This window comes from Gossypium arboreum, chromosome 10, assembly GCF_025698485.1.
Source record: "Gossypium arboreum isolate Shixiya-1 chromosome 10, ASM2569848v2, whole genome shotgun sequence".
Taxonomy (NCBI): domain Eukaryota; kingdom Viridiplantae; phylum Streptophyta; class Magnoliopsida; order Malvales; family Malvaceae; genus Gossypium; species Gossypium arboreum.
Window position 1 is genome coordinate 9,635,798 of NC_069079.1, and position 25,677 is coordinate 9,661,474.

The following is a 25,677-nucleotide window of genomic DNA, read 5'->3' on the forward strand; positions in this document are numbered from 1 at the left end:
GTGTTTCAATCCTACTAGAATATGGCTTTGCAAGCCTATAAATAGACATAGTCTATTCCTCTTGTATTTGAGTAAAAATTTTTCGACATAGTGAATTTTCTTCTCCTCTGCCCGTGGTTTTTTTCCCGAAAGGGTTTCCACGTAAAATTTATGTGTTCTTTATTTTTATTTATTTTATTCTATTTTATTTTTCACATACTCAAATTCATGTCCTCCTTCATTGACAACAATATCCATACTAATTAAATTAATATTCAATCGATTTTTTTTTAAATTTTTAACCCACAATGTATTCTTTAACAATGTTTTAATCATACACATTTTTCGTTCATAGTCATTTAAAAAAAAGTAATAAATCAATTGATAATCGGGATGTAGGCACAACTCCCAAACTCCTTACAAAATTACTCTCTTGTAATCTCAAAAGTATTTATAAGATTGTTTAATTATTTAATTATTTATATATTTGTAATTTATGATAATTGAAACTCGGAGATATAGATTTATTGCATAAAAGTAAAAAAACAAAAACAAAATTATCCTTTAATTTATGTTTCTTATATTTTACTATAATTTGTTTTAGTTTTACAAAAATTAAGATATCACCTATTTATTCGGGTGAAAGAATTGGAGAACAATGCAAACTCAAAAACTAAAGTGGAAGGAGCAGTAGTAGGAATCAAAATTCCATATGGAAATGTGGCGAAACGCCATTGGTTATCAGCCATGAAACTCCCTTAAGGATTCAACCTCCAACCAACACTCGATATTCCATAGGAGATCTTACGACCGTATCAGAATCAAACTCTCGCATTAACTAAAATACCCTTATGCTTTCCACGTAATCAGTCCACGACCCCCAATCTCCCTTCAATTTTATCCAAAAAGCTCCTCCTTCTAAAAACCGCGACCTCTCCTACGAAATTTATAATTTAAGAATCAAATAAATTTTTTTCTTTCAATTTCAAGGCTTTTAGGGTTCTGATTCTCTTGGAGTGTTTAGGCGATTGGTTTTGAATGTGTCTTTTTTCTTCGTAATAATTTTTTGGAGTTTTAGCGACTTTGGTTCCTGTGGAAGTGATGGCTACGACGGGAGAAGATGAGGTGGAGTACTATAGTGATCCAGAGGAGGGGAAGCGTTCGCTGACTATGCAGAGGAGAAAGGCTGCCAGTGATGATGAAGAAGGCGAAGGGGAAGTGGATAATAATAATGCAGTGAGGATGAATCCGAGGGCCGTGATTCATTCCGATGAATCCAACAGTCAGGGCGGTGCTGCAGATTACGACGACGAAGAAGAAGAATTGTACTCAGAAGAAGAGGAGGAAGAAGAAAATTATGATGGAGTGGAGGAAGAGGATGTTGATGAGGAGGAGATAGAAGAAGTAATGAGAAGGGAAGTGCAAGGGAATGTTGAGAGAACTGGAGGAGCAGCAGTGGTGGATAATGGGAATAGGAACGTGGATGAGGTAGTGGAGATTAGTAATGGTAATAATCATGTGGGAGGGGAAGATGAAGACGAAAAGAAGGAGAATGAGCCATTTGTTGTGCCAACTGCTGGGGCGTTTTATATGCACGATGATAGATTTCGAGACAATGTTGGCGGTCGTCATAGGTATTCAGTTTTGTTTTTTTGCTTTCGTTGCTTTTCTGGGTGGTAATTGCTATGCAAATTTATAATGTTTGTTAACTGTTCGAGTAATTAATTAGCAATTTATAGAAAAGTATATGGTGCGTTTCTATAGGACTAATTATTTATGCCCATTTTAGCTTTCTTTTTTTCTTTACATGTCATGGTTGAAACTGGAATGCTCACTTGTCACACCATGTATTTCTCCTTGAAGACAGTAGAAATGATTTTTTTTATTACTTTTAAGCGTGTTCATTTAGGCAACAAATGTGCTTATTAGATTTTTGACCCTATGATGCCCATGCTCTACATGCAGCTGTTTAATGTTTTGTTATCGTGAACCTTGAATCATTCCATGATCCTTCTGGTATAAGAAATTATAAGGTTGAAATGAACATGAGAGCTTAGCTTACTTGCTCATCTAGACATTTATGACTTGATAAATTTAAGTACGTAATTTTAACAGTTGGGATTGGTATGAGCAGTGAAGACGTGAAATGTGATAATGATCTAGTTTAATGTTAAATGAGTAGACCTACATTCCAGATGCTTTCATATTTTATTCAGGAGTTTTCTTTTTGTTTTTTTCCATTTTTTATTCATTTTAGGACCTTTTAAAGCTACCAGCTTTGATCCAGGCATAAGCTAATCAATCAGGACCTTTATTGTAAAATATTTGACTGGCCCAACGTAAGAGCAAATGTAATCTGATAGGTCAAGAATGGAACATTGGTATTTGATGACATTATAAGTACTTATGAGTTATGATTACTCATCCTCGACTTTGTTTGCTTATAAGAAGGGAAAAGTAAGTTATAATTCTGCTTTTCAGCTATACTGTCAATACCGTGACAATCATACAAAATAGTAACAATGGTAGGCTTATTTTTGGCTCCAAATCTTTATTTATATCCATGGTTTCTAGTGCATTTATCATTGTTATATGGGTGTTTGCGTGTGTGTAAAGACTAGCTATGATATAGTCTTGTGCTCTAATGGGTTCAATCCTCATTTTGTATTTTTGTTTTTCTTTACAATTCTTAGGTTCTCCTTCCTCTTCCATTCAAGTTATTATAAATGTCTTGAGTTGTGTAATTTGATTTGTATGTTTTAGGCAAATGCGTGGTGGAAGGAAATTGTGGGAATCCAAAGATGATAGGAAATGGGGACATGACAAGTTTGAGGAGATGACTTTGCAAGGAAAGCATTATACAGAGGTAATGGTTTCATACATATTCAACTTGCATGATTAGAGCTTCTTATTTTTTTGTTTGCTTGAATAGTATTTCTTTTCTTAATCTCATTTGATCTTTTTTCCCTATATTGATATGTTTTTTCTTCTGCATTCAGGGAAGAAGATCTTCTAGAGGTAGATATCGTGCTCATAGTAAGAATGTGGTTCAAGATCATGGTTATTCTACAGGAAGTAGGTCCAAAGCATTCGGGAAAAACTACAATCAGAACCAGGCTCCGAAGGCTGTGAGAGGAAGAGGACCTAAGAGATACGAACCTACTATGAAAAATGGCTGTCAGGCATCTCCAGTGCTGAATAAACCGTGAGCATTAATATGGCATTTGTTTTCTTTAGTTTTCCATATCTTCCTGCTATAACTAAGTTTGCATGACATTGAATGATTTAAATAATTCAGTTCTTGGAAGCCTATTGAGAAAACTTCACAAGCCAATTCAAGTAGAGCTTCCACAACTGCAACAAATGCAGACACTGTATCAATTCCTTCTAAGAAACATATTTTTGTGTCAAGTTTGAGTTCTGCGTCCCCACCCTTTTATCCATCAGGGTCTTCCAAGAAAGACATTTCTTTGACTCAGAGGAAGGATGTTCAAGCTAGCAGGGATCTTCGCCCCTCTGTTACAGATGAGAAATTTTCTCTATTTCAATCCAATTTATTACGTGGGAAAAATGTACTTGATCCTCTCAGCATGGCAAAGCTTTACATAGATGATTCCACCACATCGGCTTCTGTGAAGCCTCTGGCCAACATGCAAATGCTGCCTACTGGATCTTCATTGGGTAATACTAGTCAACCCTCTCAATCCAGGGTACAGGGTAGAGGCATAGCTAACCCAGGACCCAAGGCTTATCAGTCAGCTCCACATCATAACCAAGTCAACAGAGTTTCTCCACCAGTGCAGGTCAATGCTGTTCAGAGAATTCCTGCTCAAGGCAGGGCTCACTCTTCTGTACCAGCAGCTACTCAGCAGTTAGGCCAGCATCCTAGTATTGGGTCTCAAGCTGCCTCTCCACCAAAGACAGCTATGTCAGTCAGTTCCTATGAATCTGGAGAGGTTGAATCTTCAGAAACAAGTAAACCTGAGGGTGCGTTGGTGAACAAGGGAAAATGCAATCTTCAAGGAGCTGGAAGGGGCTCTTATCTGTATGGTGGAGCTCAGATTATTGGAGCTACAGGGAATATGTCTATCAGCCATGGTGATCAAAACTTTCCTGCCTTTTTGCCTGGTAAAGCTTTTCATTTGTTTTAACCTTGAATTTTTTCTGGATAACATAATCTACCATAGAAGGTAAAATTTGTAATGGAGAAAATTGCCTTACCTGGAAAAGTGCATACTAATTCCTGGACACCAAATTCCAATTTTCTGAAATTTCTATGGATTACATTAAATGTTTTAGTAAATATAAGAGGTAGTTTTCATCTGAACATTTTCAGTTGCCTTTTGTCTAAGATCAGATGGATATATAATTCCTTGAACACAGTTTGTTCTGATTAGGGATATGCTTTTTTCTGGGGTGGTTGGAGGGTGGAGTTTGTTTGAGTTCATTTGTATTTGAAATTGATACTATGTGGTGTTTGGGAATAGCTTTTATCTACTTAGTTGCATAGGTTTACTTCTATTATTCTATGGACCATTCTCTGCTTTCTTAATTCCTGGTAAACTTTTTTATGACCTCAATTTCTTCATTTTTTTTTCTTCCTGAACGGTTGGCATGCAGTAATGCAATTTGGGGGCCAGCACTCTGGTGGCCTTGGTGTTCCTGCTGTTGGCATGGCATTTCCAGGATATGTTGCCCAGCCACAACTTGGAACAAGGAATTCAGAAATGACATGGTACAGTAAGTCTTTTTCTGTAAGAAAGTTACTTATGTGGATTACATCTGGTTTCCTTGGAGAGTGAGGGTGATGTCTTAGTCAGCTCTTGAACTGGCCAATTGATTTTGTTATGGAGGAAGTTACCTCTTCATAATAAAACATAACTTGGAATTATCAATCAGTGTATCAGACTCCCCATAGCTACCAGATAAGCCTTTTGTGCCTACTCTCCAATTTCCTACACTTTTTGGCAGTAGTGAAAGGCAAATGCAGGAATGACACTGAGCATGGACATTTGTTTGACTATCAATGCAATTCTAAATCTCTCTTGATAGCTTATTCACTTTTTTGTTATTTTAATTTATTCATCTGTTTAAGCTAAATGCAGTGTTAATTTTCATTTTCTCGTTTAGGCTACCTGTACTCACTGGTGCCGCTGGGGCATTAGGGCCAACATATTGTCCACCTTATATTGCAGTCGATGGGGCTTATAATGCTCGTCCATCGGGGCAGACATCTTCAACAGGATCCTCAAGGTTAGTATCATGGTTTTGGTTTCGGCAACCTGCTTGATTCAAATAGCCTTTGTTGTCTTTGTTTCATTCTACTTGCCAGAGTGGGAAAGGAAATATTAACTTTGTCATTAGTCTTTGAAACTTGTAGCATTCAAAATTTGGCTCTTTATTATCAGTCTTCAATAATAGCATCTTGTTGGAAAGCCCTTGCAAGATACCCCTTAAGTCAGGATTTAGACATGTTTAAGTTCAGTTGAATGTGTTTTTTAGCTATGTGCAGGGTTCTGTTTATTCAGTACACCTATATCTTCATCTTTATAGAAACCTCATCAATCCTTTTGGTGTGAAATGCTGGGTAATTTGGAGGATGATAATATTGTTAGTTTACATGGAACTATTGGCTTGTTAAACTTTAAAACAGATAATAATTGCTCAAAGATGTTTTAAAGGAAGCTTTAGTGGTTTGGTGTTCATGTTATTTTATCTTTGTAATGGTCACTGATGTTTCCTTTCATATTGCAATGTTTCTATTGGTAGATTGTTTGATGATAAAAAGTCTTGCGCCCTTGTAGATGGATGTTTATATAATTGACCTTAAGGGCCATATCTCAGACTTTTTTCGATTCTATATACTTGGGGTGTCCTGTGTTTATGTGAGGGAGAGTGAGGCAAAATAACTAATGAAATCTAAGATGACTGGCAGTGTAACTGGTTATGTTTTTTCTATTTGCAAAGTATCACATGTAGTTTTTATTTCTTGCCGATCGTTTTTCAATAAAATTTAAATTTCCTTTTGTAGCAAGGAAAACATTTCTAAAAAACCAAATAATGAATGGAATCCTTCTCAAAGACCAGGTAAGGGAAGTTCTGAACATAGACCTGTCCGGTTTCTTATGTTTTGGTTGTTAAACAAGTTGACTCTTATGCAGAGCTTGTGAATGATGAACTTGGCCAACGACAAAATAACCCTAATAAGCAGCCTCGCAGGCCAGTTGAAACTCTTAAGCTGTTTCTATAGACTGGGTCAACAAAAAATTTCCCTTTGTTTCTATCATCTGCTATATGTAAGTGAATTTATTTATTTATCCTTCATTTCCATGCAGATATTCAGAGATGAGCTTTAGCAAGCGATTTACTTATTTAAAGATGGAGCCTGCCCCAGTAAACTGGTATAGGTAAAAGTTTTGCGAAGAAAGCTTTTTCTATCTTGTGGATGTTTGAAATTTCTTATTTTGTGGATTACTTGGTGGTGCAGACCTTATTCTAGTCCCTTTATGATGTCCGGCCTTTGACTTGGACAACTTTGGGCTGCAATTTATTCCTGGATATTGTAGGTAAATTATGCTTCATCCTTAGTTGATTAATGCTCGGCTTGATCAAAAAGAAAAAAGAAAATCTTTAGTAACACTGCAGTTTATATAGATGCACCTCACTTCATTTATTCATTCTAAACCTAAACCTCTCTCATTCTGGCAGAGTTGTGTATGACAAATGCCTGCTCACGCTACATTCGGTTTTAAGAATAGTATTGTGGCTTGACAAGTGGCATTCCTTTGTTTAAATGTGCGGTATGTATATCACAGAAACTAATCTTCTTTTTCTCTCAGTTACAGTGCAAAATTCCTAAAATGGTACTATTATTATTATTTGTTAACAGGTTTTATTCTTGTGGCTTGATTTTGCAATGAAGCATAAGAGAAATTTCAGCAGGCTTCTCCATAAAAAGTATGAAGAAATGATTGTGCAGTGCAGCAGCGGCAGCAGCGGCAGCAGCAGCAGCTGTTTGGATTGATGGTTATGGCGGTTCTTATTTCTCTTTGGTGAGCCTACTTATGTGGTTTTGGTTTTTGAGAGTAGATTATGTATGTTTGAGATTTTTCATATTTTATTTGAAGTTTGGCTAGTTATTGACATAGTGTATTTTGGTTTATATATAAACTCAAACCACCTCTTAATATGGATTTCAGAATTCCAGTTTTTGGAGTATTATTTGTGATGGCATTTAATAAGCAAGGGGCGTAACGGAGGTGTTGATTTTTAAATGAATGAATTGACTTTCTGAGTCGGACCGTAACAGATAGAAAGGTCTTGGAATTTGGTGAGGTAAGGTCTGCCCTTTCTCTTTCATTCCCAACGCAATTGATTCCTTCTCCGTTTTGACATTTGACAACACCAGCCAGCCAGCCAGCTGCCAGCTGAAGCTGATGCTGATGCTGCCTAAGCCGCTAGAAATTAAAATCTTCTTTTCTTATTTTTATTTTTAAATTGAAAGCCCAACTGCACCCAAATAATTTAGAATTGATTGAGTTGCAATTTTTCCACTAATAAAATAAATGTAGTTAATGAAATTTACTCATCCAGAGTTTGGTTTGGTAAACCTTCGATAATCAAATCAAGCAATTTCAACCCATAATTAAAAATAAATTAAATCCAACCGACGCCTCTTAATAATGCAACTAAAAAACACACAATAAAACGGAAAAAACACGAAGCCAAATTGCCAAATTGTTTTGAGACCAGCAGCAAAGCAAATTCCAGCTATTACACGCCATAGCCCCGTAATAATTCACCATCAGAACTTGTACACCGTCTGATCCACAACACACATCTTGCCATCTATAATCTATAATAATAAATATATAGAAACATGAGTTTGAATAAACTGAGAATATTCTTTATTATTATTATTTATATTATTAAATTGATATAATATATTGTTAATTATTAAATATAATTGGATAAATTAAAATTAATAAAATCTAAATTTGTAATTAAATAAATATAATTTTATATATAAATATGTTAATATTTAATAATTTTAAACTATTTTTATAATTAATAAACATTAAATGTGTGAGATTTAAGATTATACATAAAAAATATTAATATATTAATAATTTAATCTATAATTATAAATTTATTTTTAATAATATTTTTATTATTAATGTAATAGTTTTGTTACTTAATTAGACTTTAGATCCATATTAAATTACCCATATTTTTTATATTAATTATCATTTAATTAGGGTTATAATTATATATTGATTAAAACTAATATTTACCATTACAAATATATGTATTCAGGGCGAAGTTAGAAACTTTGTTTAAGGGTGAAATTAAATTGTAATTTTACGATAATAAAAATATAATTTTTAAAAGGTTAAACTAGAATTTTATCATTTAAGGGTAAAGTGTAATTTTTCATTTATTAATTTAAAATTTTAAAAATTTTAAAGGATATTTTTCATTTTAGAGGTATTCGCCCTGCCCAAACCCCTAAATTCTCCCTTGTATATATTAACAAATATTTTCATTCAAATAGCATCTAAAGAATTACTAAAAAATATGATTTTTCAGTCACAAAAAATGTGTAATTTTATTTTTATTTGTGATGTTTAGTTATTATTATTTGATGCTAAATAATTTTATTTATTTTTGGCGAATAGTTTTATTATTTGATTTTAATAAATTTTACATAATTTTGAAGGTTGTTTATCATTAGATTGTAAAATATTATGTCAAAGAAAATAAAATATTAAAGTAATAATTATTTATAAGTAGAATTTTAACTCATATTCGAATAAAATTATTTTAATTTTATTATAATTTATTTGTCACTTTTTATTTTTATTATTTTAAATCTTATTTTATTCTCTCAATTGTTTTAAAATTAATGCGCTTTTATTATTGATTATGTCGATTGTTATTTAATTAATAAATATATATTTTTAAATTATAAAAAATAAACACATGTTACGCAAATATTTTTCCTTCCTATACCCCCACCCCGCCATTCTTCGTAAGTCTTGCTTCAAACACCCTTTTCGCACGTGTTGACTTGCACGTGCCATCCATTTCAATTATAACATAGAGAACAAAAAAAAAAAAAAAAACAGAAAACAAAAGTTTCAGACATTTCCGTCTCTCTCGTTCTTCTCAAAATCTTTTTCTTTGATGTAAGCTTGGATCAAGCAAGAACAGAGATTAAAAAGACCGAAAAAAAGAAGAAGAAATTCGGATCTTTTAATGTAAGCTAAACTAGTTGGTTCTATTTTTATTTTTATTTTTGTCTTTGTTTTTTTGTTTATTGTTAAGAAATTTCATATTTTGTGATCTGTTTTTACTGTTCTGAAGCTCCTGTAACTTTACAAGTTCGATTAGATGGTTGAATTTTTGTTCTCTCTCGTTGATTTTCGAGTGCTAAGTTAGTAAGAAGCATAAAGATGTGCTTGGTTGTCGAGTACCAGAAAATAGAACCGTGGAATGTAACGAATTTTGAAGAGATTGTTACTGTCTCTTTATGAACTGTTTGGTTGTTGAGAAAAAAAAAGTATATGAAAAGAGGAAAGAAAAAAGATCTCCACTTATTAAGATTTATTGAATGTGGATTTTAATGTTTCGATATTCTGATTGGTTGCTAAGAAAGTGGTAAGGAATGAGTGCAAATAGAAAGTGATTTCTAAAAAAGAATGTGGTTGTCTGATCTAGCTTGACCTTTTGTTAAGTTGAGGTTTCTTTAGAATCTGAGAATATTTTTGAAAATCTTGACTCGGTTCTTTATCATTTTAACTTTTTAGTTTCCGACAAATGCAAGAAGGAAAAGGAAATTGAGATCTCCTTTGACGGATTTAATTTGCTCAAATGCGCTCAGGCTGTTGTTTTTTTAATCACGTTATTTGTTTCTTTCAAGTAAAATTCTTGAATATGCAAGACTTGGTAGCTTTTACTAATTTATATTCTTTTTATCCTTCACTTTTTTTTTTCATGCCTACCATATATATATATATATATTCTTCCTTTCATGCGTAAAATATCGGTGCTGTAGTCCAAAGAATATCTAACCTGTATTTTCTTCATTCATGTATTTGGATTTTAGAAAGCTGTAGGAGGTGCTACTAAGCATTTTGGAGATAGAATGAACACAGACCTTTAGGGCTGTTTGTCTTTGGTGTTGGCTAACATGTGAAGAGTACTGATTTAGCTTGTCAGCAATATATTATAGCCTGAAGCTAATGGAGGAACGTCTCAGCAAGGGACCATCATCATTAAGGCAAGGCAGCCTTAAGTCCAGTCTGTCAGGAAGATCAACTCCAAAGGGTTCTCCTACATATCGGAGATTGAATTCAAGCCGAACTCCAAGAAGAGAAGCTAGAAGTGGTGCTGGTGGCACTCAATGGTTTAGGAGCAACCGTGTAGTCTATTGGTTGCTTTTAATTACTCTTTGGGCTTACCTTGGATTTTATGTCCAATCCAGGTGGGCTCATGGACATAAGGAGGAGGAATTTTTAGGTTTCAATGGCGATCCAAGAGATAAGCTTGTGGATGCTGAACAGAACACACGACGAGATCTGCTTACTGATGACAGTTTGGTAGCTGTTAATAATATAACTAACAAAACTCAGGTCCATGTTGATAGAAAGATTGATGTGATTTTGGCTAAGAAGAGGAATGTTTTTACATCTAGGAAGAAAAGGAGTAAAAGAAGGCGGCGTAATTTGCCCAAGGTTCATGGTAAACTGAAGGCGAAAACAAACACTGAAAATGGTGATTCAGAGGGTCAAGAACTGGAAATTCTGCAGAAAAATTCTACTTTTGGATTACTTGTGGGTCCATTTGGATCATTGGAGGACAGAGTTCTGGAGTGGAGTCCTGAAAAGCGGTCTGGAACATGTGATAGGAAGGGGGACTTTGCTCGTCTTGTTTGGTCTAGAAGATTAGTGTTGGTGTTTCATGAACTCTCAATGACTGGGGCTCCAATTTCAATGATGGAGTTGGCAACAGAGCTTTTGAGCTGTGGAGCCACAGTATCTGCTGTAGTTCTTAGTAAGAAAGGAGGATTAATGTCCGAGCTTGCAAGGAGAAGGATCAAAGTGATTGAAGATAGAGCAGATCTTAGCTTCAAAACTGCCATGAAGGCGGACCTTGTGATTGCTGGATCTGCAGTTTGTGCGTCATGGATTGGTGAGAAAATTTTTGGAGAAGTGATTGCTAATGCTTATTTGAAGCTCAGCTATTACTTGACCCAAGTTGCAGTTTTTTCTTAGCCACATAGTGTTTTAAATTTGTAGTACTAAGGCACACACACACACACACACACACACTTGTATTTGTGAACTGTGTACTTTTTATCTGCATAGTAAACTATGTGCATGCCTTCAATTAAGATGGTCCAGCACGTTCCTGTATTTAAATTATGCCTTCAAAATTATAACCTTCACCTTACTACCTATGTTGATGGATTTCCATGGATTGCTCAAATTTGTTGATAGTGATTGGAGAGTAGACACTGCCTTGAGTCAAAATGAAAAAGCTTCTCTAGTGAAGGAGTGGATTCAACAATTACATTACCGAAGCTGACCTCTCTTATGGTCTTACCCACACGTGCATTTTTAGTAATCCTTATTATTGTTATCCCAGTTTGCTGACCTGCATAATTTAGGGTGCATCTGGTTTAAGATTTTGAAATTATTGTAAAATATTCTTAATGTATATTCAACATTGTCCCTCTTACATGCTGTTATTATTACCTGAAAACAATGTAAAAAGCTATGGAAAATGTTTTGTAGATGTGTCTATGTGTGTTCCCATTCTAGTTTGCTCTAAAATCCTTATTAGAAAACTTGATTTTCAGTTTTTGGTCTGCCTCCTGAAGTTATCTTTCATTATCATTTCCATTAAAGCATAACTGTCCTAGTCACCCTAGAGTATTGATGCATAATTATCTGCTTAAATGTGATGGTTTCAGATCAATATATTGCACATTTCCCAGCTGGGGGAAGTCAAATTGCTTGGTGGATCATGGAAAATAGAAGAGAATACTTTGATCGGTCAAAGCTTGTTCTACACCGAGTGAAAATGCTGATTTTCTTATCTGAATTGCAGAGTAAACAGTGGCTTACCTGGTGTCAAGAAGAAAATATTAAGTTGAGATCTCAGCCTGCTCTTGTTCCACTTGCTGTTAATGACGAGCTGGCTTTTGTAGCTGGCTTTCCTTGTTCTTTAAATACTCCTTCTGCTAGCTCAGTGAAGATGCTAGAGAAAAGGCAGTTGTTGCGGGATGCAGCAAGAAAAGAGATGGGTTTGACAGACAATGATATGCTTGTAATATCCCTCAGTAGCATAAATGCTGGAAAGGGCCAGCTCTTTCTTCTTGAATCAGCGGACCTTGCGATTAATGAAGATCCTTTGCAAACTGGTTCTGAAGTTAAGAAATCACTGGATATCCGGCAAGATCAGTCTAGCTTGTCTGTAAAGAATCATTTAAGAGGTTTACATCAAAGGTCTAGAAATCTTGATGTGTCTTCTACAAATTTGCGGTTATTTACCTCTGTGAATACCACAAATGCTGTCAGCATCAATGGCACTCGCAGAAGGAAGATGTATGATAGCAAAGGAGCACAGGAACAAGCACTTAAAATTCTTATTGGTTCTGTTGGATCAAAGAGCAATAAGATACCTTATGTTAAAGAAATTCTAAGTTTTTTGTCTCAGCATGCAAAATTGTCAGAGTCTGTACTTTGGACTCCTGCAACTACACGTGTGGGCTCGCTATATTCAGCAGCAGATGTTTATGTCATGAACTCCCAGGTAACTGATTGCTTATGTTTTAGTTTTTAATTGAATTGCTCTTATTTCTTCTACGTTGTATAGTAGATTTGAATTCTAATATTTCTTAACTTTGTAGGTTACAGACGGAATTTTTTGCATATAAGCGGTCCTTTCATATTATTATTATATAACTCTATCTTCCATGTAATTAATGTCTTTTCTAGTATTATTCCATATGAATTGTGCTTATTTCTTGTTTTTCCTTTTCATAGATTCATTTATTTGCCTTATCCTGAATCCTGATCAACACATTGCTAAAGCACTTAAGTTCCATAAACATTATTTTTGCTGTTGATTTATTGATGAATTTGTTGCTGAGTCGCTGATGAGAACAGCTATGTGATTTCAATCGATTGGTTAACTCTTTAAAAAACAACATATTGCATACTGGCATGATTAAAACATCTAACTCTGGTTATTATGAATCTAAATTCGTATTCAAATTGCATTGAACTTAGCTGATACTTATTTCTTAATTTTATTATTATTTTTGAATTAAATGGAAAATACTTTATGATATCTGGATTTTATTATAGGGACTAGGAGAAACATTTGGGAGAGTGACAGTTGAAGCAATGGCATTTGGTCTTCCGGTAAGACATCTTTTATCTTTCTGATTTGTTTTTCTGTGTGTGATAGCTGTTTTTGGATGCTATCTCGCTTAAGCTTGTGATATCATGTCCTCTAGGAATATCACCTGCTATGCATTAATCATAAAATCCCATGATTTACTGGGCTGTGTTACATCCTAGCAATGACGTTCTGTTGTCGTTACATGTGTGCATACATGTTGCAAATTTCACTGTGCATGTATACTTGTAAGTGCAAGTGCTTAGACGTGGATTAGTCTAGATTTTATTTTATCACTTGACCACATCATCATGGACTAAGCTGCCTCTATACTATCATATGAATCAGATATCTCATATATTGAAATATGAATTCCTTTTAAGGGCAAGATTATTCCTGAAATTTCCCATTTTAAGATCAAATGTTTGAGTAATAAATAAATTAATATTACTAGCAGATAAAGTCTAGTTAGACCTAACAATGGCTAAATTATTTTATATTGAGAAGATTTACTCATTAACCTATAGATAAATTAATATTCCTTTTGACAAGCATGATTTTATAGTGCCTATGACTTGCATGGAACTAATCTAATTGTCCCTTAAAAGAGGTGATTTAAATCTTCGGTTGATTGCATAAAAAATTGAGTTGCCTGGTTGTCTTGTTTATTTTTCTGGTGAAAATTGTAAAGCTAGCACCCTTTTTTTGCCACTGCCCGGATTTGAAGCGGGTATGTGTATATGTACAAATAGACAGATAAGTATGTGTATATATATATATTTTGAAAATGTATGTGACCTGGTAACAGGTTTTAGGAACTGATGGTGGAGGCACAAAAGAGATAATAGAGCACAATGTGACAGGGCTTTTGCACCCTATGGGGCATCCAGGAACGCGAGTTCTTGCTGAGAATATCCGGTTTTTACTAAAAAACCCGAATGCTAGGAAGCAAATGGGGATGGAAGGAAGGAAAATGGTAGAAAGGAAGTATCTGAAACGGCACATGTACAAGAGATTTGTAGAGGTTCTCACCAAGTGCATGAGAAGCAAATAACATCATCTAGGCTTGGATCACTCATTCTTTTATTAGTTTTGAACATCAAACAATGGCGAAATATATTCTTTTGGTTTGAGAATTTTTTAAACAAAAAAAAGGGAATTTGGATTTTGAGATTACATTTAGATTTGCTTGGACGCATCTTTTAAAAATTGTTGCATGACCCTTTTGAATTGTATATTGAGTGAGTTAAAATGAGTGTTTTTGGTTCATTGTTGAGTATGTATTTTTGTACACAATTTGAAGTATTATATATCTAAGTCCTTAAGGTTGTTTAGTACAACGAATTTGGGACCTCAAAAATCTCACAATGCTGCTTCAACTAAGCTTCTTGAAAGCTACAAACCACATATGTCAAAACAGGCCGAGATGGAGAATATTAAAAACAATGAAAATAAAATAATATTTAGCAATTTTAAACAAAAATAAAATTCACATATTTCTAAGATGGAAATAATATAGAAATGCTATATTAAAAATTAATTTTAATTAACTATACAAAATTTAATAACTACACTAAAAAATCAATATAACTACAATAACAAATTAATATAATGCAATAAAAAATCAAAACCCAATCCAATAACAACAAATAAATTACATTCTATATCATTAAATTATTAATAAATTTACATTTTGATCCTACAGTTTTAAAAGTTATAAAATAATCAACAAATTATTTAAAAATTTTAAAATTAAAAGTCTAAGTAGCTAATTCCAAGTAATGATTTAATAGATCAATATCGAAATTAAAAAAATTATTTAAATTTTGATTTATAAATTCTTAATATCTAAAATTACTTCATAAAAAATATTAAGATAAACTACAAAAGTAATTATTTATGTAGGATCGAAATTAGGTTTAGGTCCTGCCTTTTAATTTATTAATTAAAAAATGGTGACTAAATCATTAATCTTCAAAGGCATGACAGAAATCTCACGTGAAACAAATATTACTGTTAAATGCCGACATGTAATCTAAGCCAAAAGAGTTCAAATGATTCTAAACCCTTCTGTTTTGTTTCCTCTTCTTCAAACTAAAAATAAAATCTTTCTTATATGAACCCTAAACAGCCGCCAACGATATCCCGCCGTCGACGCCACCCCTTCGTCGACACTATCCCATGGTTTAGGGCATGGTACAATAGATTGCAATGACTCTGCCCTGCATTTTTCTCTAACCATTTCCCTTCTTCAACATGAAGCCTCCTTTTCCGGGTGATACGTATTAAACAAAATTAACTAATAATATCTGTAGAAATGAGATCGAAGTAATAGAGTAATAGAGAGGGATTAAAAGTGTTTGTTTTAGTTAAGCCGGCACCGTATACTTGTGACGCGAAATCTTTGTATCCAATATGCCTCTTTCTCTTTCAAACTATCTACTAGTTGTTTGGTTGCATAGAAAATCACATGAATGTCAATAGCTGTTGTCTGTAAATAAACTTTTCCAGCAATTGAATTGCATGATTTTCCTTTCGAAAATTAAGAGAAACATCACCAATTAACCAAAGTAGAAGACAATAACCCATAGTTTCAAAAGAAAACTCCCTTTAAAATATCATCAGAGGAAGCAATAGAAACTACACAAATATATAGAGAAAAAAAAGTGTGTTTTAGTTAACACCAGTTGTTAAGACAAAACCGGCTTTGGAACCATGAATCTGTAATAAACAACAAGGTCCAATGAGCTCCAAGGTAAATGGAAAATCATCAGAAAAATCCACCCAAAAACAAGTACTAAGAGAATTGATTCCTATTTGTTTCACTATTTTGAAACATTCCCATTTGGAAGCAACATCAGAGAACTTTTCACTATTTATTCAGCACTACTTTGACATGAAAACGCTGAGAAGCAATGCTTTGAAAGGACCGAAGTAACAGTCGACGACAGTGGGATAGTGCAAACAAAGCATGGCCGTTCTTGACATATTTTGGGTCCATGTAAAATAATTAAACGGGGTTTTAAGTTGTTTAAAAATTGAAAAAAAAATTAAATCCCTTCAAAAGTTGGTAAAGAAAATTTTAGGCCCTTAAAAGGTAAAAAAATGCTTTTTTAAGGCACCTTAGAAGTTAATATTTTTATTTTTTTACTTTTAAAAGTTAAAAAATAATTTTAGGCCCTCAAAAATTAAAAAATAATATTTTAAACTCTTTTCAACTTAAATCCTGAACGATCATACCTCCAGACCACTCTCAAGGCCCGGACCTACAACAAAGGTAGGATAGCGTCGGTGGTGCTTTAGGGTTTATAAAAGAAATGTTTTATTTTGGTTTAGAGGAAAAAGTGAAATGAATGGAGAGAAAAAAAAAAATCTAAAACCTTTGCATGTTTGACCTTTTTCACTTACCTGGCATTGATATGGATTATACTTAAATCTGATTATGGATCAGGTTAGATTGATGTAAAATTTGAGGTCTATTTTGATTTAGCTTAACTTAAATAATAATTTTAAATTTTGTTTAAGTCTAATTTAGATTAAAATGTTAAACTTAAACCCGATTCAACCCGACTCACCCGTATTAAATTTTTAAGATTAATTTTACATTAAAAGAAATTTAAAATATAATACATTAAATACTCTAAAACATTAAAATAAATATTTTCCAATAAATTGAAAATACATTAAAAATTATATTTAAATAGAATTAATATAGTTGTGACTTAACAAGCAAATGCCTCTAAAATAATAATGAAATTAACAATAAAACAAGAGTTATACAATATCTAGATAATAATAACAAAATAGTATTAATATAATAGCAAAATGATAACAAAATAATAGTGAAATAACAACAAAACAACTTATTTAAGCCCAGGATAAAAACTCCTACCTAAGGCTTGACCGATTTAGAAAATGAGCTTTATTTTTTTATATAAACATATTTTTTGGACCTATATTTTTACCCAAAACCTCTCACTTTTTGAGCGAATTTTCAAACCTAAACAAGTGATCCGACTTATGATCAGGTCTAATTACACTTCATAATTTAATGGTAATACATGTCACGTCTTTAACAAATATTAATGATTTAGTGATCAAAATGTAACAAACTAACAACATTAGTGACTGTTTTATAATAACTTAAAATTTATTGATCAAAACGTAATTTAAACCATACATAAATTATTATTTTTGTAGTTTATAAAAAAACTAAGGGAAGACGAGTTTTTAATTAGGGTAGGCAATATAAACATAAAAAAATTATACAACAACGATGTTAATAGCCTAGTGTCTTAAATGAAATTTTTTAAAATAATTTAATAATTATTTTATAATTTTTTTAAAATTAAATAATCATAATATAAATTTACTAATAGTTTAATATAATTTACCCATAACAACCCACCAAATGCCCAAGCTCACTCACCCACCAAAATCCCAAAACCCACCAGCCATCATCACTTTCTTCCCCATTTTCAGTTCACGATAATTCATTTCCCTTCACCCGAATTTCCCATCAACAATTGCTCTTAAAATTGCTTCATTCCAACATTTTTATTTTATGTAAAATGATAAAATCTTTATCCTTCAATTCTCATCTACTTGTTATGCTTGGAAATTTTGGATTCCAGAACTCACGGAGAGCAACCAGCCATGGCTTCCTTTTCTGCCTTAAAGACCAAACAATAACAAAGATGAAGAAAGATGCAAGGTACTTACTTGAAAATTTAAGCAGATTCGGTTCCTTTCGGTGTTCCTGTAGATGGGATCTTGTTTCTTTTCTTTGTATTTTGTTCAAGTGTTTGAGATTGAGATGATTGAGTCTCTCTTTTCTTAAAGATAAATGTTATAAAATTTTGTTCTGTTTTTTTTCTGACATGTTTTACTTGCTGCAATGTTCAGATTAAGAGTGGATTCAGAGTTAGATGGATCTTTGAGCTTAAGAGTGGTTCCTCCAACCTTGATAACAGCAGAAAAAGAAGAAGCCAAGGCTGTTTTAACTTTGTTCTTCAAAAAGCAGGGTCTGAGCAACGCAGTTGCTGCAAGAACCATCAATAAATCAGACCTTTTCATTGATCACCTCGTCTCAAGACTTCATTCTGTTCATAAATCTCGGTATCTCGTAGGTTCGATTACAATGTTTTTATCGTCTCTTTCACCGCATTAGTATTCACCATTATCAACTCTAACCACTTAAAACTGCAAACTTCTAACATTTCAGGAAGAGAGCTCACAACACTTGAGATCAGGGATGCTCTTATTCCTTACCTTGAATCCCTCCTTGAAGAGCATGGAAGTATGTTGGCAGATGTGGTTGAAAATTTCCCCCACCCACCAATTAAAGATAAACCTATAACACTGGTATCTCCTCCTGATTCAGCCCCTGATTCCAAGCAGGTAAAAGCTGTCTCTCGTGTTACTGAGACAAGCCCTGCAGGGATGCTCCGTCCTCAAGTTGTTTACCTCATGGAGCTTGGCATGGATCTCGAAAAGATTAAGTTAATCACACGCAGGTTCCCGGCCTTTGCTTACTACAGTCTGGAGGGGAAAATCAAACCCATCGTCGAATTCCTTCTTGAACTTGGTGTACCCAAGTCTGATATTCCCATCATTCTAGGTAAGAGGCCTCAACTGTGTGGAATTAGTCTCTCCGAAAATCTTATACCCACCATGACTTTCTTAGAAGATTTGGGTGTTGATAAGAAACAATGGGCAAAAGTTATATACAGGTTTCCTGCACTTCTCACTTACAGCAGGCAAAAGTTTAAGACTACTGTGGATTTCCTTTATGAAATGGGCCTTTCATCAGAGAATGTTGGTAAGGTTTTAACGCGGTGTCCGACCATAATTAGTTATAGTGTTGAGGACAAGCTACGCCCTACAGCTAAGTATTTCAGGTCATTGGGTGCTGATGTTTCTCTTCTTCTATTACGTTGTCCACAGACTTTTGGTCTTAGCATCGAGGCAAATTTGAAGCCTGTAACACAATTTTTTATTGAGAGAGGATACACCTTGGAGGAAATTGGGACTATGATTTCAAGATATGGAGCGTTATATACTTTTAGCTTGGCAGACAACTTGATACCAAAATGGGATTTCTTTTTAACCATGGACTATTCAAAGTCGGAGCTTGTTAAATTCCCTCAATATTTTGGATACAGCTTGGAGGAGAGAATTAAACCAAGAATTGCACTTGTAAAGAAGGCTGGCGTAAGATTACTGCTGAATCAGATTTTATCGTTGTCAAGTCGGAACTTTGAGAATGCTTTAAAAAAGAAAATGAAGCAGCAGCAGCAGCAGCTTACTGACCAAGTTTGACTGATCCATACAGAGAGAAGGCATTTTTTTTTTCTAAGAATGAGGTGTTTGTTGATATCTTAAAAGAGTGAACTTTTCAGATATCAATGGAGAAAGACAGGGTAAGAGGGAAGAAATGCTTTTATCGGGCTATCCAACTTCAGTTGTCTCAGTATACAGCTACAATTGCATAACATAGCATCCACATTGTTAGCCATGTTCATGTTTTCTGTGGATTTCGACTCTCCCGGATGTATTACTTGGCTGACTTGTTTGAGTTTGGAGACAAAGGTTACAAGGTTCTCTTCTCTCCATCTGATGGGGTTAATTCTAAAGGCTTGCTGCCTTCTGTCATTCCTCTCTTCTATATGTGGTGATATCTAATGCCCAGAAACATAGAACGCTTGATTATCTTCTTTCAGGGTAGTTTAACATTTTTGTTGCTTGTATCTTTCCTACTAATTCCACCATATACCAGGTTTATTTTTGACATTTGCATGTTCTATCTCTCTGAATTTTGCGTTGGTATTATCTTTGCACAAATGAGCCCAACTTTAGCTTTAAAAAAAAAAAATCTTGCATCATTGTAACATTCTGAATATTGATTATTGGTGAATATTATGTTCTTCCATCATTTTTCATTGTGTTGAGCATGGAGGATGGAACTCCTCGTTTTCGAACACTGTCCCTAATCAGGTCCAATTGTTTGATTCAGAGACATTAATTAGCGCATAAACATGGCAGCCATCAAGTAGAAAAGAAAAAAGACAAAAAGGCAAAAAACAACGTTCTTCTTACCCTGCAAGGTACTAGGAAGGCTTCTCGAAATCGTAGTCGCTCATGGCAGATATTTGGTAATATTGCAAATTTTTCTTCCTGTGGAATGTTACCTGCTTTGCCTTCACTTCCAATAATATAAAACATAGTTGGCTCTAATAAGTTGAAATATAATAAATTTTATAATTTACTAATGTTGAGCATTTAATATATTTTATTAAAATAATATTTAAATTTCTTGATTGAATAAATAAAACACAATTCAAGCGATTTTTAAAAATATATATATCAACAATGTTGATGCTAGTTTTCAAAATGGTATGTGAAGTGTCAATGGTAGTGGTCAGTATATTTTGGAAATTGTTGATAATTTTTTAAATAAAATTTTTGGATGGAAAAATAATGTTGATATTGTGGAAGCATGAAAATTTATCTTTAAATGTCAATTCATTTAAAACAACTTATCTTGAAGATTGAATTAGATCAGGTCAAGCAATTGGACCGCTTGAATTATAGAGATTGGATCAAGACAGATTTGAAGACATATCTTTAATAGTTCAAATTATCTTGGTCATTATTATTATATTGTATTTGCTAGTTTAGTTATTGTTAATAAGGGATTGAATTGTAATTGATCTAACGTGTTGACAAGTCTCGAAACTCTTATATATTTGGGAGACTTGTATAAGTTTTATACTAAGTATTGAGAGTACTGTTCATTGAGGAACATATTTTGTGAGTGCATTTGAGGGATTAAACAAATTTTGTTGCTTGATTTACTGCCTAAGTTCTTAATAGACAACTTAGAGGTGAGTGATTTAAATCTTTATGTACATATGGACACCCATAAAGTCCATAGTTCAATACGGATCGCCATGCTAGCAAATTGGCCTCTACTCCCAATATCTATATTCGCGATTAAATCACCAATTTGCATGTAGAATGTCTCTTTTGTACATTGCACTCAAGAAATTTTATCCTACTTTATGAGTATATGAAAGAGCAATTCTAAAGGATTTTGTCTATGGTTGCATCATAAGGAATAAATTATGAGATAAACATCAACTATCAATAAGTCAAACGTTGAGGTTCAATTAATTTATCTTTTAAAGACAGTAACTTTGTGTTGTAATTTTAATTTAATATTGAAATTGAAATAATATAAAATCATTGATTACCAAATATGATTTTAATTGAATAAGAAAGGAAATATTCTAAGTAAATACCGTAATATATGAGGGAAGGATTGTACCTAACCTAAAAAGGATTCTATCAAACCTTATTATGAAAAGAAAAGAAAACCAATGAAATGGTGTAAATATACTAGTGGCACATTTATTTTTATATTTTTTAAAGTGGGTTATAGTTTTCTTTGATTATTATGGATATCTCTCCCATTTATACAGGGAAATATCAAAGGTTGGCCCTGAGGGAAACGTTGGGATTATTGTCTATCATTCATGGTTGCAAGTAAAGAGTGGGGGGTGATGGGATGGGAGCGCTAAACTTGGATGAAGTGAAAGTTTCTTCAGGTGATGATGAACTTTAACTCTTAGAGGTGTTGTAGGGATTTGCATCCCCCATTTTTTCTTACCTCCTCTCTTGAAACCCTCCAGATGCATTACAAATCTAACACTTATGGATTGCAGGGACTCCTCTCCTCAACCATCATTACCTAGTTTGGGGAGACTTCACATATTTCCCTCTTGTTTTATTACAAACTTAAGAGTTGTTGTTATGAGCAAAAAAGGGGTGAAAATTAGCCAATGAAGGCATCAATTTAGTTTTACTTTGGTCTAAGTTTTTATATGTTTTGATTATTCCTCCGATTATGTTTTTAATAATTAATTCTAGTTTTAGATATTCAAAATATGAATTATTTATATTTCTACTTATTATTTAAAATAATAATAATAATAATAGACTACAATGTCCCTTTCTATAATTTTTCTTGTCATTTCTATTTTTCTCACTTCATTTTCATGACTCGTAAAAAATCATTATTGTCAAATTATGCAGAGTAAGTAACCCAGCAACACGTTATTCCTGTTTGAGAAGCACTCACCACGGCAAACCATAATTCAAAATCTAAATGCCACGCAAGATGCTTCCATAAGTCTTTCCCATTATGAAAACATAATTAATTGTCCTGAATTATTTTGACATAGTTACTTTTTTCTCCTCCAACTTTATAAAAAATAATTTTAGTCCTCTATTTATTTTTTCCATAGTTACTTTTTCTCCTCCAACTTTATAAAAAATAATTTTAGTCCTCTATTTATTTTTCTCTCTTTTAACCTCTAAATCTATATTTTTCATCAAATTATTTTTAAAATAGATTAAAAAATTAATGTTTGTTAATTTTACTAAAGTAGCATACATGTGGATTGCCATGGAAATGACATGTCAATATTTAATTAATTTTAAATTTAAAAATTAATTAAATACTAATGCATCATTCATATATATGTAATGTTAATAAAATGAAAAACACAATTTAAATGAAAAATAAATAAAAGTTAAAATAAATCTTTATAAAAAGATGAGTGCCAAATAAATTATTACCAACTTCCTAAATAAAAACCTTGTTACCTGTCCTCCTTATAACTGAACTAATTAGACTTTTTTCTCCCATATTTTTCCTTTTTAGAACGTTTCAAAATAATTTTTTCTCGTACTCTTTTATTTTTTATTATAAAATTAGAATTCATTATTATTTTAAAACAAAAATACGACAAATACGACTCAAATCTAGACCACACCTGAGATGATAAATATTATTGACCGTCAGGCTATCATATAAGGTTTCATACAAAAAAAAAGTTTAAATTACATTAAAATGATTTTTTATTTTTTAAGTATCCAATAAAAATATGTTTTTAAAAGAATTTTAATTAATATGATACACATTCTCACCCTAAATCAATTCTCTTTAATAATAATAATAACTAACAACCTCTTAATTTTTATGTTGTAAGTCACCTCCCATTATCAAAAAATTTCTCTAGCCTTGATACATCTCAGAATACACCTCCCAACGTGATGCGTATTATTTTGGCAAAACGATGGCTCCAGACCATAGTTTTGGACCTGTTTTAAAGGGCAAAACGAGGTGAGAAGAAATACCGGAGCGGAGTACACGTTCTATGTACCAGGCTTTCACAGGGCAGTGGGCTTTCATATTGCTGCTTGATTGCCCCCATTTATGGGCACTGCAGCAATGCACTAGACAGTGACATTTCCAAGTTGGTGGTGCCGTATTTCCCAAAATTTTTGTTTACCTCTCTAATCTTATCTCATTTCATTTTCGCTTATTTCAATTCTGTTAACAGGGACGACTTCTTCTCGACGCCTTTTCACTTTTTCTCCAAAACAGTGCTGATGGGAAAATGACTTTCATAGTCATCACCTTATCCTATTTACCCACACTTGACCCATCAAAACTCCCATTTACAATGAAATTGACACTTGGGAAAGGGCAAAGGACAAATTAAAAAAAGCTCTAGTGTTTCATATGTATGTACATTACGGTCAATGACCCCGTTGGAAAAACAAGCAACCCAACTATTTTACACTTCATTTACAGCTCTAAATAGCAACCGGATTGAACATGACCAGAGTATTCATCTCCCACGTCCATTCCTGTCCACATGTAATTTCTCAAATTTAACACAAAAGCGGTGTGGGGCTGACCGAAGCCTTGTGAACCAATCACCAATAGTTTGTCTTCCCATGCGGCTATATGAGCTGTATTGTATACTTCAGTTGGCAGCACAGCTACTGCTTTCCATGTATCAGCTTCAAGTCTTGCCACATCACCCCCTCTACACATGTATAATGTTCCATCAGTTGCCACGCAGGTTCTGGGAGACATGCCCTGTCTTAAGAAGTTCTCTTCCACTGGGCTCCACTTCCATGTGGCAACCTCGAAATGCTCGGCGCTGCTTCCGAATCGGCCTTGCCAGTCTGTACAATATCCGCCGATGACATGGAACTTTCCTAGGTGGAAGATCCCCTTGCATTCGTCACGCTCTCTTTCCATGTCAGGCAATGTGACCCACTTGTTGGCTGCCACATCATACGCCATTGCTGATCTCAATGCGTTTTTCTCCTCGTCGTGTCCACCGGCGACATACACCATCCGATCCGAATCCGATGCGCATCCAAAGAAGATCCTCCTTACGCCTGGCATGTCAGCCCCACGCCGCCAAGTGGCCGATAAAAAATTGTAAACATAGACCTCGTTTCGGACATCAAAAGTGTCTGGATCCAACCCGCCCATCACCACAAGGTTTGACCCCACTCCAACAACTTGACAAAACATCGGCAACCCATCGGAACTCCCAGGAACCGGTGGCAGCTCACACCAGTCACCGGTGTCAGGCTCGCAAAGCACGATCCGATAAACAGGCATGGCCTGGCATTTCAGACCCGAATTTTGAATCGGGTTGACTCGGCTTTGGGTCATCAGTATGACATTTTTAGTACACCCAGCGGCTTTTCGTTGACGGAAAAACGGAGGCGAATGAATTTCGACCTTCCAATCTTTACAAGTTGATGAAATGTTGGAAAATTTGTTGTAAGGGACACGAACTAAACACTGAAGGGCTATATCATTAGGAAGACCAGGTATGAGCTCCATGATCTGACGAGTCAAATGTAAATTTTCTTTTTCTTAGGAAAAAAAAAAAAAGGAGAAAGTGTTGGTTTTTTTAAAAGGAAATTGAGGATAGAGTAGCAAATTAGGATTGAAGTTTTGGGTGAGAGAATAGAGATTGAGAGGTTCTTATAGGGAAGTGGATGAGTGCAAGTTGAAGAAGAAGACAGGCATCGAATAGACAATGGGAGACCATTGTATCATTGGGCCGTTGGTCTGTTAATATGCTACGCTGTTTTCAAACTTATCTTTTAACTTCAAAATGCAAATATTAAATGTTAAAAGACTTTTGCTTTCAGAAATGAAATCATGATTTCTTTGATCTAATCTACAAAATGTCTTATATCACAGACAGTTGCTGCTACTTCTTAAAGGCATTTTCTCAGCTCAAAGTCAAGTCAATATTTCTTTTAACAAAGTGTAATATTATATATGGCTTCAATGGATTCTACTGCTGTTGGTATTGCTATATATACTCTTTAAAAAATGAAAAATGTTCCAATGGATTCCTCAGGCTTTGAGCTGGCATGTGGCATCCCAGCACCTATAGGACT

At 33.9% G+C, this 25,677-nt stretch overlaps 4 protein-coding genes across 9 annotated transcripts; 3 read left to right on the plus strand and 1 right to left on the minus strand.

Moving 5' to 3' along the window:
- The first annotated feature begins 621 nt into the window (after window positions 1-621).
- LOC108486986 (protein MLN51 homolog) lies at window positions 622-7,559 on the plus strand. 4 transcript variants are annotated; one of them, XM_017791160.2, is made up of 13 exons: window positions 622-1,613; window positions 2,743-2,845; window positions 2,979-3,184; window positions 3,278-4,107; window positions 4,600-4,714; window positions 5,110-5,232; window positions 6,011-6,066; window positions 6,141-6,198; window positions 6,315-6,386; window positions 6,467-6,545; window positions 6,688-6,779; window positions 6,869-7,031; window positions 7,179-7,559. In XM_017791160.2, the coding sequence occupies exons 1-10, from the start codon at window positions 1,081-1,083 to the stop codon at window positions 6,501-6,503; spliced, it is 2,133 nt and encodes a 710-aa protein (XP_017646649.1). In that variant the 5' UTR covers window positions 622-1,080; the 3' UTR covers window positions 6,504-6,545; window positions 6,688-6,779; window positions 6,869-7,031; window positions 7,179-7,559. The 4 variants fall into 4 exon arrangements, with proteins under 4 accessions (XP_017646649.1, XP_017646650.1, XP_052875706.1 ...); XM_017791161.2 differs by having other exon boundaries at window positions 6,902-7,031; XM_053019746.1 differs by having other exon boundaries at window positions 6,869-7,559.
- A 1,514-nt stretch (window positions 7,560-9,073) lies between these two features.
- Window positions 9,074-14,749, plus strand: LOC108489547 (uncharacterized). 2 transcript variants are annotated; one of them, XM_017794177.2, is made up of 5 exons: window positions 9,074-9,239; window positions 10,088-11,172; window positions 11,957-12,798; window positions 13,356-13,412; window positions 14,198-14,749. In XM_017794177.2, exons 2-5 carry the CDS (start codon window positions 10,224-10,226, stop codon window positions 14,441-14,443), a joined length of 2,094 nt encoding a protein of 697 aa, XP_017649666.1. In that variant the 5' UTR covers window positions 9,074-9,239; window positions 10,088-10,223; the 3' UTR covers window positions 14,444-14,749. The 2 variants fall into 2 exon arrangements, with proteins under 2 accessions (XP_017649666.1, XP_052875708.1); XM_053019748.1 differs by having other exon boundaries at window positions 10,193-11,172.
- Window positions 14,750-17,781: 3,032 nt separating this feature from the next.
- LOC108487043 (transcription termination factor MTERF5, chloroplastic) lies at window positions 17,782-22,336 on the plus strand. 2 transcript variants are annotated; one of them, XR_008271632.1, is made up of 5 exons: window positions 17,782-18,103; window positions 18,295-18,518; window positions 18,614-20,543; window positions 21,873-21,998; window positions 22,116-22,336. XR_008271632.1 is itself a non-coding variant. In XM_017791257.2 (3 exons), the coding sequence occupies exons 1-3, from the start codon at window positions 17,961-17,963 to the stop codon at window positions 19,708-19,710; spliced, it is 1,464 nt and encodes a 487-aa protein (XP_017646746.1). In that variant the 5' UTR covers window positions 17,788-17,960; the 3' UTR covers window positions 19,711-21,195. The 2 variants fall into 2 exon arrangements, 1 of the variants encoding a protein (XP_017646746.1); XM_017791257.2 differs by lacking the exons at window positions 21,873-21,998; window positions 22,116-22,336 and having other exon boundaries at window positions 17,788-18,103; window positions 18,614-21,195.
- A 1,400-nt stretch (window positions 22,337-23,736) lies between these two features.
- On the minus strand, window positions 23,737-25,340 carry LOC108488451 (F-box/kelch-repeat protein At1g80440-like). Its single transcript, XM_017792730.2, has one exon. It carries the CDS (start codon window positions 25,106-25,108, stop codon window positions 24,047-24,049), a length of 1,062 nt encoding a protein of 353 aa, XP_017648219.1. The 5' UTR covers window positions 25,109-25,340; the 3' UTR covers window positions 23,737-24,046.
- Between the last annotated feature and the right edge of the window lie 337 nt (window positions 25,341-25,677).

Excerpts from the sequence above, each read along its gene's own strand:
- LOC108487043 (XM_017791257.2), top strand. The coding sequence starts at position 17,961 with ATGATAAAATCTTTATCCTTCAATTCTCATCTACTTGTTATGCTTGGA. Across the intron at positions 18,104-18,294 it reads AAGATGAAGAAAGATGCAAG|ATTAAGAGTGGATTCAGAGT; the intron begins GTACTTACTTGA and ends TGCAATGTTCAG. Across the intron at positions 18,519-18,613 it reads TAAATCTCGGTATCTCGTAG|GAAGAGAGCTCACAACACTT; the intron begins GTTCGATTACAA and ends CTAACATTTCAG.
- LOC108488451 (XM_017792730.2), bottom strand. The coding sequence starts at position 25,108 with ATGGAGCTCATACCTGGTCTTCCTAATGATATAGCCCTTCAGTGTTTA.
- LOC108486986 (XM_053019746.1), top strand. The coding sequence starts at position 1,081 with ATGGCTACGACGGGAGAAGATGAGGTGGAGTACTATAGTGATCCAGAG. Across the intron at positions 2,846-2,978 it reads AAGGAAAGCATTATACAGAG|GGAAGAAGATCTTCTAGAGG; the intron begins GTAATGGTTTCA and ends TTCTGCATTCAG. Across the intron at positions 5,233-6,010 it reads TCTTCAACAGGATCCTCAAG|CAAGGAAAACATTTCTAAAA; the intron begins GTTAGTATCATG and ends TTCCTTTTGTAG.
- LOC108489547 (XM_017794177.2), top strand. The coding sequence starts at position 10,224 with ATGGAGGAACGTCTCAGCAAGGGACCATCATCATTAAGGCAAGGCAGC. Across the intron at positions 11,173-11,956 it reads AGTTTGTGCGTCATGGATTG|ATCAATATATTGCACATTTC; the intron begins GTGAGAAAATTT and ends TGATGGTTTCAG. Across the intron at positions 12,799-13,355 it reads TTTATGTCATGAACTCCCAG|GGACTAGGAGAAACATTTGG; the intron begins GTAACTGATTGC and ends ATTTTATTATAG.